The sequence below is a fragment of the Lissotriton helveticus genome, chromosome 7 (genome assembly GCF_964261635.1).
Source record: "Lissotriton helveticus chromosome 7, aLisHel1.1, whole genome shotgun sequence".
In the NCBI taxonomy this organism is placed as follows: Eukaryota; Metazoa; Chordata; class Amphibia; order Caudata; family Salamandridae; genus Lissotriton; species Lissotriton helveticus.
In genome coordinates, this window is record NC_136068.1 from 601707733 (window position 1) to 601722387 (window position 14655).

Consider the following 14655-nt stretch of genomic DNA (forward strand, 5'->3'; position numbering starts at 1 on the left):
GACAAACACGAACCTTTGATGCAAAACAGAAGAGAGAAAGAGAACAATCCAATGGCTGAAATTCACAATGTGAAACCAGAAAACCTGGGATCAGTCCCATCTTCCCCTCTTGACCAAATTGTGTGATCTTTTGCAAATATTTTATTTCACTTAGTCTTCCTTCGCTTTTTTGTATAACAGACCGTCATGAAATATGTTAGTTCAGAATGTGTGCTGTACAAAAACATCTCTTTTGTGTGATTTAAGGGACTAGAATGTTGCTCCATGCATAATAGGAGTCTAGGCCACATACAGGGTACAGATGACAATTGAATTGCCTCTTTCTTCTCTAATAGCATTGGCGTCAACGCAGGGGGCATGACTGTTTTTAAATTCATGTTTAAAAAGTGTCACTATTAGTGAACGCCTCTTGATGCAATGATTTAATCTGATGCTCTGAAGTGAAACGCTTCTGCATGATAAAGAAATACTTTTTTTTAATTTTGAAGGAGAGTTTATCGTGTTTACATGTTTGTTGCACAAACACCACGCTGAAAATGTTCATGGATTAAGGCTAATGCACAATTCAAATCTTTTGATAGGCTCTCCTTGTTAATGTAAAGGCAGACTAGGCCCATCCCGCCTTTTAGGTCAGTGCAGCGCTCAGACTTTCAAGGCATATAGTAAGAGGGAGGTATTTGTCAGGACACCAGTAATAGGGTGATATGTGTCAGGTGACACCTTTTCTATTCCGATTCCCGCCAAGGAGGGCGCTCGCATGAATAACAGTGACAGGTTCTCTCGATGGCAGGTCCCGGCCTGCTCGAACACATGCTGCGGGACCCTTATTGTCAGAGGAACTGATGTGGAAATAGTCATAGGCCTGGCAGAAATTGAGGGCATTTGGTTAATGCCCAGAGCTACGACTTTGGAATTAGGTTCTCCGTCTCGGCTCAACATCCTGCAATTCAGGACATTTGCACTATAGCAAAAAAACAACCAAAAAAACTAGAGAAAGAAAAAATGAGATGGGACTCCTCCCTTGAGGTGATGGCTGGCTCCAGGGCTGCATTGTTGAAACCAGTAAACCCAGCACCAAACACCCCACTGCACGCAAAATTACACAGTCACACTAGGCCAGTCCAGAGCTGGTGATAGCTGCTTAAATCAATCTTCAAAGGCCGAGCTATGCAGGAGATCTGCTGCTGCCCTGTTAAGCAGTTTACTGCTGTCCGGACTGCTACCACAGGACAACCTAATAAACCTGGCAGGCACACACAAACCACTGTGCGATTGTGGGGACCCCCTACAGTGGCTGGGAAAACCACAGCCCCTACCGCAGCGTCTTTGGAACCCTTTGTTTTGTTCCTTTACTGCACTACAGCAAGGCCATAGACATAAAGGAAGTGAATTCTGAAGTGATGGATGCAATAATCCAGGTGGTCCTAGTGCTATGATATGGTGAAGCTGTGTACACACAGAAGGACCAGGTACAGCGATCCAGGGGTTAGCAGTACTTTAACAAAGTGCTAATGCTGGCATGCCTCTGCATGATAGTACGTTATGATTTAGGAGTCCTGGACTACAGCAATGGTAGGAGTGCTTTTGTTTGTAAAGAAATATGTGCACAGGAAAACATTTTAGTAGCCCGTCACAGTAGTATTGAATGCTGGGCTTTCCGAATACCAAGGCTGCCTAATGTTGATTCCACCTCATGCCTCTTTCTTCCACCACCCTCCACTTCCCGTCGCTTTATCTCACTCCTGCAGGTTCTTTTTCATCACTGGTTTACCCCTCTATCACTGTTTCCTTATTTTTCTCTTCATCCTTCGATCTCTCTTTTCAGCTGTCTCATTTCCTCTGGTCGAAGTCTGATGATAAAAAGTAAGTCCTGGTCACCAAAAACGAGTCCCGGTTCCTCTGCCAGCAGCCACCGGCACAAATTAGGCTCTGGATAGCATGGTCAGTGCCTTGATACAAGAGTACAGCATTGGTTATATGCAAATAATTTTTTATAGATAGCATCTAATGTTTGAAAGAATTGTCAAAAAAAAAAAAAAGAATTGTCAAATAACTGTTTAGCATATTGGTGCATAATATATATAAAACTGAATTAGGCAAGAAAAATCATTTGAAAAAAAGGTAAAACATAACCTCTTTGGGCCGCATGTATATCTGAGTGGCTGAATGAGAGATATGTGTCATTTTGATGGAATGGTGTTAGGTTGCCGGGGATCCAATCTTTAATAACAGTTTTGCCCTACCTACACAGTATTCATGAAGCAGGGGGTCCTGTTCTGATATACAGCATTGGTTCCTCCATCTCAGTGGGTGGGGGGAGGGGTGGTGCAGCTGGTAACAATGTTGCTTGTGGACCTGCACACTGCGAGGCGCAGAACACAAAAACCCTACTTCCTCCCAGTCCCAGCTATTGCATTCTATGAAAAAGTCACGAAATGGCCATTTTGTCTTTTTGGTTTATTGTGGCAGCTGTTGTCAACGTGGTAGAAGGAAAGAAATACAAAGCTCTGCAGCAGTGCCATGAAAAATCAATGTTTCAAAGCGAAATCGATAGTGAGACACAGCAAAAAAATGGACTCACGCTTTATTCTTCTAGAATTCCTGTGTGCACAGGTGGGGGAGAGCAGGGCCTGGGGCTCTTACAATCTCTCTCCTCCATGACACCTCGCGGGGTCCCAGACCTGGGGCGCGTGTCCACTCGGCGTGTCCTGGACGGAAACGTGCGTTCCATCAAACCGGAAACACCTAGGCGCGCGCCACAGAACCCGGAAGGCTGGTCGCGAAGGGCTTTAATACCGGGCAGTGGGGAGCATTACAGCTGTAACACTTATGGAGTCAGGAGATAAAGTAGGCTGAACATAAACCCTGCTTGGAAAACAGTGGTACAGCCTCGCCTCGCTGCTGAGCTCTTTTCGTGTTCATTTAAAAATAGAGAACATTCAGTTGAGAAATGTACGAGTTTTTACATTCTGAGTTAAGTTATTACAGCCAATAATGTTTGTGGTATTATGGCATTTTATATTACCGCTGCCATCAATAATGTTAGTGTTATTACACTCAATTATTATTATTATTAAATGTTTATGTAGCACTCTCGACCAGACGTCTGATCTCTAGGTGCTGCTAACTCGTGCTAAGCAATACCCAGCTCAATGGTACTCATTTTATCGACCTTATACACAAAGGAGCTATAGGGGTAGAGAACAGGTCATCCCCCACTCGTCATGTCATATACAGCATCAGGCCTGTTCACATGATGAGTGTGCTCCTCAGATCCCCACCCATCTATTGTAATATCTATAGGCAGGGCTTTAAGTGGGCCGGGTCTGTCCGGGTCTGAGCACCGGCAGTTTTTTTTGGGGACCCTCGAAACGGGTCTCTATCGGGCTCTATTTTCACGGCTGGTAACGTTAATACTTTCTTCATTTTTTTTTTCAGACCCGTTTCGTGGGCCTCAAAAACAACTGCCAGTGCTCAGACTCAGCCCACTTAAAGCCCTGACTGTGCCCAGGCAGAGCATGTCCGCAGCCTGTGTTCAGTGCAGACGCCTTCCCATTGACTGACTGCACGTGCACGCCCCCTCCCGTCACTGGCTCCAGCGCGCGGTTATCTTGGTCTGTCTGAGGTGTTCAAGGCTGACTCGTATCAGCTGCTCCTTTCTCGTTATTTGCACTTTCTCAACAGTGAGGTCGGTGTCTGAAGGCTGGACTGGAACCGAGAGCTATCCATACAGAATGCCACGGAGCTTGGCGAGGGAGGCAAAGAACAGCCAGAGGGTGCCTACTCCTTGGGCACAGTGGTGGCTGGTGACATTTGAAAGTGGTGAGGCGTAAAAGTTTGTGATGAGTCCTGTCACCGGTGGCGAGCAAGCGCCAAAAGAGGGTTTGGGGGAGGTGGGGTGGGGGGGCGGAGGGATGTCGTAGTACGGGGAGTGCTGAGGCTGCAAACTACTGTGGCCAGGGTGAATATTTATTTTGAAGGAGCTTTGTCTGCAAGCGCATGTATATTAAGTTACACACCTTATTTCTGCAGTTAATTTTATTCCTAGGGCCTTATTTATGAAGACCTTGCGCCACCGCTGCGTCACTTTTAACATGGGAAAAAGTGACGCACCGGCAGAGCAAGGCCTTCATAAATAAGGCCCCTAGTCTTTAGTTGGGTCTATTGCATACATCTGCGCCTGCACATAGGCAAGAAACAAGGGGGCCTTGTCACCTGGAGTTTTGAAACCCTGCGAATTGGCACTGCCGAAGGAGCACATAGGGTACAAGCATGCAGCTCCTTTTGATTACAAGCCACGTGACATTACAGACTAGTGTCAGGGCATGTGCAGGGGCGGGGAGGGTGCCACTGACAGCTGCCCGATGCCCGGTGCTGTCTGGAACCGGCTCTTGGATTACACTTCACTCTGGGGTGGGTCGTGGCGGTAGTTAGGTTCGATGGCTGATGCACTACTTAAAGTGGGCATAGTCCTGAGATGTGCACTTCCTGTTTTACAGACACTAGTGAGGCACTTTGGCTGAGCAGTTGTCAATGAAAGGGGGGGTTGTTGGGGGGCGAGAAGGAAAAGCAACTTGCATATATATACACCGTGCGCTCGACGTTTTAACCAAAGTGTATATAATTCACATTTAAGCTAATCCCTTCCTGAAATATCAATTAGCTAACTTGCAAATAACACTTTCACATTTTACTTCAAAATCTCCCTCGTCAGCTTGCCCAAGTGTCAGGGGAGGACTTTCAACTCGCGTCGGACACTTCTCTTCTGTTTACAGTGAGAGTCCTGAAAATGCTTCTGCCGGTACATCTGCTGCGAAAATCTCACACTGAGCGTATTTTTCATGGGTGTTATGTATTCTGCAGGCGCTCACCCCTGTTCCTCCCGTGCGCTGTCCTCATCATTCAGACCCTTCTTCGGTCTCCCTCCATCAGGGGTGCTCACTCACATTCTTCCTCACTGGCCAGCTGTAACGCTAATGGAAACCCTGTCAGTGAATTTGGAAAGTCAAATCCTACGCGCGGGGAGGGAGGGGGTGCATTTAATTAAAATTAAATAAAAAACAATACGTTTTAAACTTACAGGATGAGGCATCTCTTCCGCCGGTCCCGCGTCCCATCACGTCTCCGAGTCACAGACGTTGGCAAATCCTAAAACAGGATGCGACTGGGGGCGCTAAGTCCAGCTAGATCCTGCCATTTGACTGGGCATCGGGCGAATGCACGTCACCGCCCAACAGGATCCTATCTTTAACTCCTGCATTGCACTAGGCATGCGCAGCATACCTAGTGTAATGTCAATGGAGTGGCGGTGCGGAAACGAAACCGCCCTCAGCTCACTTGCGCAGTCGGACTCTGCTGGACTCCTGCTGCTCTCGCCTGCATGCCTGACTGCGCTGTGCGTTTCACCATGACTCATGCGCGCACTTGAGACTGTGAAGTTCACAGCCTCAAGTGCGTGCACGAGACATGGTCAAACGCTGAAGCACAGGCCGGAGCAGTTTTTCTGATGTGTACTGTCACGTTGATTCTGCCAAGTAGGGCACCGCCCCGGCGCCCCTATGGACCAGCCGCCACTGCTTGGGCATGAGGTCACAGAGTGCTGCCAGGGGACTTCAGCTGGGTAAAGGGTAGATAGAGGTATCTGCTCTCAGCTCATATCAGGGTCCAGAGCATTCAGGTGGCCTCTGAGCTCTGCCCACGGGCACTGAGGTGGTCGAGAGTAAAGTGTGGGGGTAAAGAGCAGCTGGAGAGCACCAAGGTTCTGGATGCAGGATCTAAAGGGGTAAAGTGCAGCTGAGGGCAAGCCTCCCATAACCCCAGGGGGGTAAGCTATCTGGAAGAAACTATACTTCAGAACCGGCTTTAACTGCAGCCCCACACTGCCACCTCTGCCCGCAGCCATAACAGAGTGAATTATTGCCTACTGTGGGAGGCAGGATTGCCTAAGCAAGCCCAAGAATAAAAAAATAAAAAATGCTCTTCCTATAACTCGCTCCCATGCAAGGCTACCCTTCGTGTTAGAATAAAAGTGCCCCGTGTTCTCCACTTTCCATGATTACTACTAAGTCTCATTTATGCTTGGTACCCGTACATGGCTATAAGGCCGGGGACTCCAGGGTTATGACGAGCAAGACCTGGGCTTGGAGAATTGAAGCTTAACAGTAGTTTATCAGGGCATAGAGCTAGAGGTTATAGTGGTCCTTTCTGTGAATTGCAGGCAAAAAGTTCAATTCTCTGTGTCTGTTAAAGTCCAACCGGTCAATTCCGGAGAAAAATATGGGAGATCTTTCAAAAAGGCTGTAAGCCTCTATAAGTATTTCTGTATTCAAGATGGACAGCTAAGGGGGCTAGAATGCGATCTCTGAACCTATGCTACAGCAGTGAGAGCTCAGTTTACTCACTGAAAAGTGGTCACGGCATGACGTGGTGCCAGCCTGGCACAATGAAAAACTGAAGAGGCAGAGGACCCCAGCCAGGCGTGCAACACCCATTGGACTCAAAGGGCTTCAGTGGCAGCCCCCCCTCTAACCCCACCCCCCTTGTGTGTGTCAGCCCGCCTGAGACACTACTGTATGGCGGCTTTTCCATATTAATGGTATTTTCATTTGTTAGATGCTGTTTGTGTGATTCACAAGTATAAAACGTAAACCTAAAAACAAAACTGGTCACCAAAATGACTTTTGATCCATTTTGGTTCAATCAAATGACCAAATATGGAGATTAGAGGGTCAGCCAGAAAATATTCTAGAGGTCAAGCTCACAGTAGAGGACCTTCATTCCTACAGAAAGAGAGGAAGACAAAACACAGAGAGAAGAGTGGGGGGGGGGGAGAATGAAAGGAGTGTGTGGATGTGATACGGGTGCAAAAATAATGTTTATACTTGGCTGCCCTTGATAGCCCCGGCTCTCAACCTGAAAGGTCATGCAGAAAAACTGCACAGTTTTAGTTGGGAGAAAGTCACCGAGTGATTCAAGGGATCCCGTGAGCAGCAGTGCTAGGTATCTTGATTTAGACCACGCCCCCTACTCGGATAGGCCACACCCCTTTAAGAGATTTACCACGCCCCTTTTAGAGCACCCCCAGTTATTTTTTCCCACTTAAAGCCCTGTCTATAGGGGCAGCGGTTAAGATTATACCGTCTATACTTTGCGGATGCTGTATATGAACTCATTTTATCAACCCAGGAAGGATGAAAAGTTGAGTGAACCTACCCTGATTCGAACCTCTGACCTTTAGGTTACACACAGATCTGAACAATACATGCATTAGTGCACTGAGTTATCGCAGTCAATTGTTGTATTGTTGAGGTGCGTAATATTACAATCCATAATGTTTGTATCATTATTGTATGTGATAATATTTGTATTGCTTCCATAATCTTACTGCCATAATAGTCTATATAGTAATGTTACTGGAGACTTTATGTTAGTGTTATTAGAGCTCATATGGCTATTATTATGGTGTAATTACATCATAGAATGTAAGCGAGTTATAGTATTTATAATTTTTGATATCACGGTCTGTAACATTTGTGGTGGTACAACTGACAGAGTTAGCATTCATGTGGTATGCAATATTGTTGTTATTGAAGTCTGTTGCATTAAGTGTTATTACAGCAAGTAACATTACTGTTATTACGTAACTTAATATTACTATTACAATCTGTAATAATGTTTTTAGAGCCCATAATGTTAGCCTTGTTGCACTCAATTTTGCTAGTGGTACTATAGTCATTTAGTAGAGATATTCCAGCCCTAAATGTCAGTCACTCCAATGTGTAATGTTAGTGTTATTATATGTAATACTGTTAGTTTTCTTGTTACAGCCAATGATGTTCACATTTACACAGTTAATAATATAGGTTTTATTGAAATCTGTTATGTTATTACATTCCATACTTCTCATATTATTACTGTCCACGATCCACTGCTTTGACAATCTGTAATTAGTGTTTTACGGAACACGCTGTTAGTGATTATACAGTTCATAATGTTATTGAGTTTACACTCTGTAATATGAATGTTACTATAGTGCTCATGTTGCTGTAATTACGGTCATTTATTCAAACTTAGTATTATGTTAGTTCCCTGTATTGGTGTTATTGCATCAGTAATACTACAGTCTGGGCTGTAAACATTGTGATGTTATAGATCATCATATAAGTAGTATTATAGACCACAATCTCTGTCCTCTGTCTTAATACAGCCCTCACCACTATCAGTCATTTTTTTAATTAATTTGTTTTATTGATTTTATATGCAGTGAACAATATAAGGTATTTGGAATACGCATCGCACACCGTGTATATATTGCAAGAAAACATATTTGTCTCTCACACCAACCAAATAATCAACATAAAAATGCTTTACACTTTTAACTAGCAAGCCTGAAATATGTAATGTAAGCTTCCCATATCTATGCATGTTTGTGTGCGCATCCTCTACATCTCATAAACTAGCCTCCCCTGTGTAGAGCATGTATCCATTCCCCGTAGAGTAATAACATTTGTTAAGATCTATTATGCCAGTGTTATTAAAAGCAGGTGATATTAAAAGCAGTAATCTTAATATTTCATTCCGTAATGTAAGTGGTATTTCCGGATGTAATATTAGTGTTTTTACGGTTCTCAAGAATACTGGCACTTAACTTTAAGAGAGTCAGTGCAATTACAGTCTGTAATGTTATTACAGTAATCACTACGCCCCCAGTTAATGGTCTTAGAGACCATAATATTATTACCCTGCGTATTTGTGTTATTACAGACCACGTTAGTTTGATTACCCCTCATAATTAGTCTTATTACAGAATCCAATGTGCGTTGTGATATTCCGTAAATGTTAATATGTGTGTACTCCGTGGCTGTTATCTCTGCCCATCATGTTCTTGCTATTACAGTCTGTAATGTTTTACACCCCGTGAGTGCTGTCAGAGCCTGCCGAGTTATTACAGTTACAGTCTGTGATGTTAATGGTATTACACTGCATGGGCGCTATCGCCGTCCGTCATGGTAATGCCATTACTGTCGGTAATGGAAGCGGTATTCCAGTTCTCAGTGTCTGAGTTGCTCCACTCCACAGGACAGGCATTACCAGCGCGTGCTCCTCGGAGACAGAAGGAGAAATGAGGCCCCTGTGATTAATGGCCGCCCTGGGAATTGCACCAATCAGAACGCCGGGACTTGATACCTGAGCTGGGCCAATAGGGCGGGAGTCATGGGCGGGTGGAGATGGGGGCATCTTCCTCTCACGCAGGCTGTATTTGCTTTAGTTATTCATCATCATACTCCTCATTAATATCCATTATTTCAGTTCTACAAGAGCACGTTTGCACACACTCGGTATAAATCCTTAAATATGTTTGCATTTCATTTTTCAATTTGAAATAGAAGGTCAGTCAAGGTCGCTGAATAATGAATATGTCACAATATATTTCATAAGTAGTGTTGTTATCTAATTATACAGATACAAGATTAATACAGAGTGTGCGCGGTGGGGGAGGGAGAGAGAGAGGAAGCTGGGCCTGGAGACAGGCTCGCCCTAGAGAAAGACGGAGAGTCTAGCATTCAGTCACAGGATCCGGGTCACCAACCCCAGGATGGACTGCAGCCACAGAATCTGGGTGTCACAGCCCAGGTATGCATTACAAACACAGAATCTGGCAGCCACAACCCAAATATGGATTACAACCACAGAATATGGGCGTCACAACCCAAGCATGCATTACAACCACAGAATATGGGTGTCACTAGCCCAGGATGGACTGCAACCACAGAATGTAGGTGTCGCAACCTAAGTATGCACTACAACCACAGAATCTGAGTGGCACAACCCAAGTATGCATTACAACCACAGAATCTGGGTGGCAGAAACCAAGTATGGTCTACAACCACAGAATCAGGGGATTACAACCACAGAATCTGTGTGTCACAACCCAAGAATGCATTACAACCACAGAATCTGGGTGGCATAACCCAAGTATGTATTACAACCACAAAATCTGGGTGGCATAACCCAAGTATGGATTAAAAAAACATAATCTGGGTATTACAACCACAGAATCTGGGTGTCACAACCCAAGTGTGGATTACAACCACAGAATATGGGTGTCACAGCCCAAGTATGCATAACAACCACGGACTCTGGGTGTCACAACCCAAGTATGCATTACAACCACATAATCTGAGTGTCACAACCCAAGTATGGATTATAATCACAGAATCTGGGAGTCACAACCCAAGTATGGATTACAACCACAGAATATGGGTGTCACAACCCAAGTATGCATTACAACCACAGAATGTGGATGTCACATCCCAAGTATGCATTACGACCACAGAATCTGAGTGTCACAATCCAAGAATGGATTTCAACCACAGAATCTGGGTGTCACAACCCAACTATGGATTACAACCACAGAACCTGGGTATTACAACCACAGAATCTGGGTGTCACAACCCAGGTATGGTTCACAACCTAGAATCTGGGAGTCACAACCCAAGTATGGATTACAACCACATAATATGGGTGTCACAACCCAAGTATGCATTACAACCACAGAATATGGGTGTCATATCCCAAGTATGCATTACGACCACAGAATCTGAGTGTCACAATCCAAGAATGGATTACAACCACAGAATCTGGGTGTCACAACCCAACTATGGATTACAACCACAGAACCTGGGTATTACAACCACAGAATTTGGGTGTCACAACCCAGGTATGGTTCACAACCTAGAATCTGGGAGTCACAACCCAAGTATGGATTACAACCACAGAATCTATGGCTCGCAATTCCAGGACGGACTGCAACCATACAATCTAGGAGTCACACACCAAGTATGCACTGCAACAGAATCTGTGTCTCTCAACTCCAGGATGGCCAGCAACCTAGGTCTCCCAAACTTAGTATGGATTGCAACCACAGAATCTAGGTCTTGCAACCGCAGAATGGACTATAACCACAGAATCTAGGTGCCACAACCCAAGTATGCACTGCAACCTCAGAATCTGGGTCTCGCAACGACAGGATGGCCAGCAACCACAGAACCCAGACCTTGCAACCTCAGAATGGCCTATAACCACTTCATATAGGACTCATATCCCCAGGATGAATTTGAGCTTCAGAACATAGGGCTTACATTTCCAGGAAGGGCAGCATCCAGCAGAGCTGAGTCTTCCCCCCACCAGGATGAACTACAATCATGGAGTCTTGGTTCCCAGTCAGAGTATGGAGTGCGGCCACAGGATCCAGTGTTGGTAGCCCCAGGATGGAGAGAAACCACAGGATCTGAGGTCCAAATATTTGTACACGCTACAACCGCAGAATTCAGGACCCCCAGTGATGATGGATCTGGGTCTCCCAGCCACAGTATGGATTCGATGGATTGCAACCATGGCATGAAAGAGCCCAGGCCCCAAAATGAAATGCTGTTACATTATCCGGGGCTCAGAAACCCAGGCTGGATGCATCCTGGGGAGCACAGGATACACAAACCATAGACAGAGAACATCCCCAGCATGTTGGTAATCCAGGATGATCTGCAACCATGTGATCTGGGACTTCCTCCTCTTAGGATGCACTGCGTCCACAGGATCTGGTGCACCCCGACCCAGGATGGACTGCAACCACAGGATCTTGAACAACATGTCCTGTAATGGCCTGCACCCACAGATTTTGCTGTCTTCAGCCCTGGTAGGGACAACAAGCAATGGAGCTGAGGCTACCAGGCCGCTGAGGGAATTTAACCACAGAATCGGATGGCTCCCAGGAGCAGGATAGACTGCAGCACAGGCCCTGACAATCTGAATCAATGAGGCAAGCTACCCCCGGTATCGCTGGCATCCCTGACCGGGAGAACTGCTCTGAAAAGACCGGAGCCGTCCAGCATGTGAAAGTGATGGAACCTAGAAAGGCTTCGGATCCGCTCTATAGAGGAGCTATGTCCATTAGAGCTGGGGTCCCAACCACTGGGCCCTAATGGAGGGTGCAGAACCAGAATTGGTGGAAACAGACTGTACAGGTGAGAGCTGTAGGTCCTAGCCTGGAGACAGATGAGCCAATGATCACAGCCAACGTGACAGACTGCATCGAATGCAGGGGCGAGACTGCAGCTCTCAGAGAAGGGGATCCGAGCCAATGAGACGGCTGCACCTGGAGAAGATACGAATTCTGCCACAAGAGACGTGCAGTACCCACAGAAGCTGGGGTTCACCACCGACAAGAGAAGAAGCACCCCAAAGACCCTAGGTTACCACTTAAGAGACAGAGTGCATGCAGTGGAAGTGAGGGTGCCGGATCAGGATACCCACTGCTTCAGCTGTCAAGACCTCTCCGTGCCATCCGCCGACCTTCAAGAACTGGTTTCGTAGACACCATCACCTTTCAGGAGGTTTGCACATTGTTTTTAAGGGAGGAGTTAACATCAGGTTACACACCGATCCTGCGGGTTGAGCAGCCCAACAGTTGTCCTCAAGTTCCTGGCCCTCAGGTCTGTGCTGGCCCTCTCCCTGGTGCTCTGTATGTACACTTCCCCTTCCCTCAAGGATGTAGAATTTGCTTGCAGTGGAACAACATGATTAATAACTGTAGAATGGCCTTAAGTCACTTTGGAATGGCGTTTCATTTCAATCTTTTTAAATAAATAAATGCAATGCCCTTCTGGGCTGTTTGTGATTCGATAAACTTCACACTATTTCATCTGTGTTTTATGTACTTATCAGTCTAAAGCCTGAGTGAATACATCTATTAATGGCTGTAAATGCCCGCGACCCTTCTTTAATGCAGAAAAATGTTTATCCCTTGAGAACTCCATTTAATCCTTGAGATGCGAGCACGGAGGAGATGGAGCGCGTTTTCGCGAGGGAAGCCTTTGCCAAACCAGAGAGTTAATGGTCGTCAGTAATGGGTAGCCAGGGGTAGGGCTTACCCTGTAATACCCTGGCATTGCCCTTCTTGGGCATCTTATACAGCAGAAACAGAAAGTAACTAGGAGATATATTTATTCGATGGAGTCCCTACTCCTAGCTCTGGCTTGACCAGCAAATGGAAGTCTGTTGAGAAAGTTAACAGACGTCAACCCTTTCATGTATTGAAAGGGAGCATGACGTCACTTCCGGTGCTCCTGGCATGTATCGTGAAGTGACGTGCATCACAGGGTTCTTGCTTGACATGACTCAGAGCGCGCCTCAGGGACCAAATTTCCAGGCGGGATGGCTGAGAGAGACACAAGACTGCACAAGGCTGGGCAGGGGTTCACAAGCAGTGCTGGACGGCTGGCGTAGGCTAATAAACCTCTATGACTCACTGAAGAACAAAAATCACTCACTGTGGAGTAGCATTTATTGGCTGTGGAAAAACATTCACTCACTGCGGAATAGTATGCACTCAATGTGAAACAGCATTTTCTCTCTGTTTGGAAGTATGTACTCACTGTAGAACAACATTCACTCAGGTCCCAATGCACAAAGGTAAACTTAGACCTGAAGTGTAAGTTTAGACCTGACGTCTGAGTTTAGACCTGAAGTCTACATTTAGACCTGAGGTGTAACTTTAGACCTGAAGTCTAGGTTTAGTCCTGAAGTCTAAGTTTGGACCTGAAATGTCAGTTTAGACCTGAAGTGTAACTTTAGACCTGAAGACTAAGTTCAGTCCTGAATTGTAACTTTAGACCTGAAGTCTAAGGGCCTGATTTACAAAGGTAAACCTAGACCAAAAGTCTAAGTTTAGACCTTAAGTCTAACTTTAGACTTTTGGTCTCAGTTAGACTTTTGATCTAAACTTACACCAAAAGTCTAACTTTAGTAGTAGTAAAGTTAGACTTTTGGTCTAAACTTAGACCAAAAGTCTAACTTTAGAAGTTGTAAAGTTAGACTTTAGGTATTAACTTAGACTTCAGGTCTAAACTTAGACTTCAGGTCTAAATTTACATTTGTGAATCAGGACCTAAGTTTAGACCTGAAGTCTAGGTTTAGATGTGAAGTCTAAGTTTAGACCTGAATTCTAAATTTAGACTTCAGATCTAAACTTAGACTTCAGGTCTAAGATTACCTTTGTGAATCGGGCCCTTAGTGTGCAATAGTATGTGCTCACAATGAAACAGCATTCATTCACAGTGGAATAGTATGCCCTCACAGTGGCACAGCAATAACTCTTCCTGCACCAGGAAACGTTTGCTGTAGAACAGCAGTCACTTACTGTGCAATAGTAGTCACTCACTTTCAACAGTATTCAGTCTCCGTGTAGTAGCAAGTACTCACTATAGAAAAGCAGTTACTTACTGTGCAATAGCATGCGCTCACAATAAAACAGCATTCACTCACTATGGATTAGCAGGCACTCACTGCGAGTAGCATTGCTGTACAACAGGGTTCTCTCACTGCAGTGGAGAGCTGTTAAAAGCATGCACTATGGGTTGAGGAATTGAAGTCACTCACTGTGGATGCAGAGGTCGCTGGTGCAGTTCCTGGTCTCCAAGTCGGTCCCTTTGCACTCCACGCCACCGCTTCGAGGCACTGGCTGCGAGCACTCCCGGCTACGCCACTGCATGCAGTCCATGGAGCACGCCGACCATTTACTCCACTGCGACCATCCTCCATCCACTGGGCATGCAGAGGGGCGAAACAAGCAAAAAAGAACAGGTCAGATCCTCTGCT

General features: G+C 45.6%; 1 protein-coding gene across 1 annotated transcript in view; it reads right to left on the minus strand.

The window, feature by feature from the left end:
• The window catches only part of UNC5A (unc-5 netrin receptor A), a 391034-nt gene that overhangs the window by 177855 nt on the left and 198524 nt on the right, over positions 1 to 14655 (minus strand). The window contains exon 7 of the mRNA XM_078653214.1: positions 14437 to 14601. Coding sequence (XP_078509340.1) covers positions 14437 to 14601 — 165 coding nt within the window. The remainder of the gene's footprint in view (positions 1 to 14436; positions 14602 to 14655) is intronic.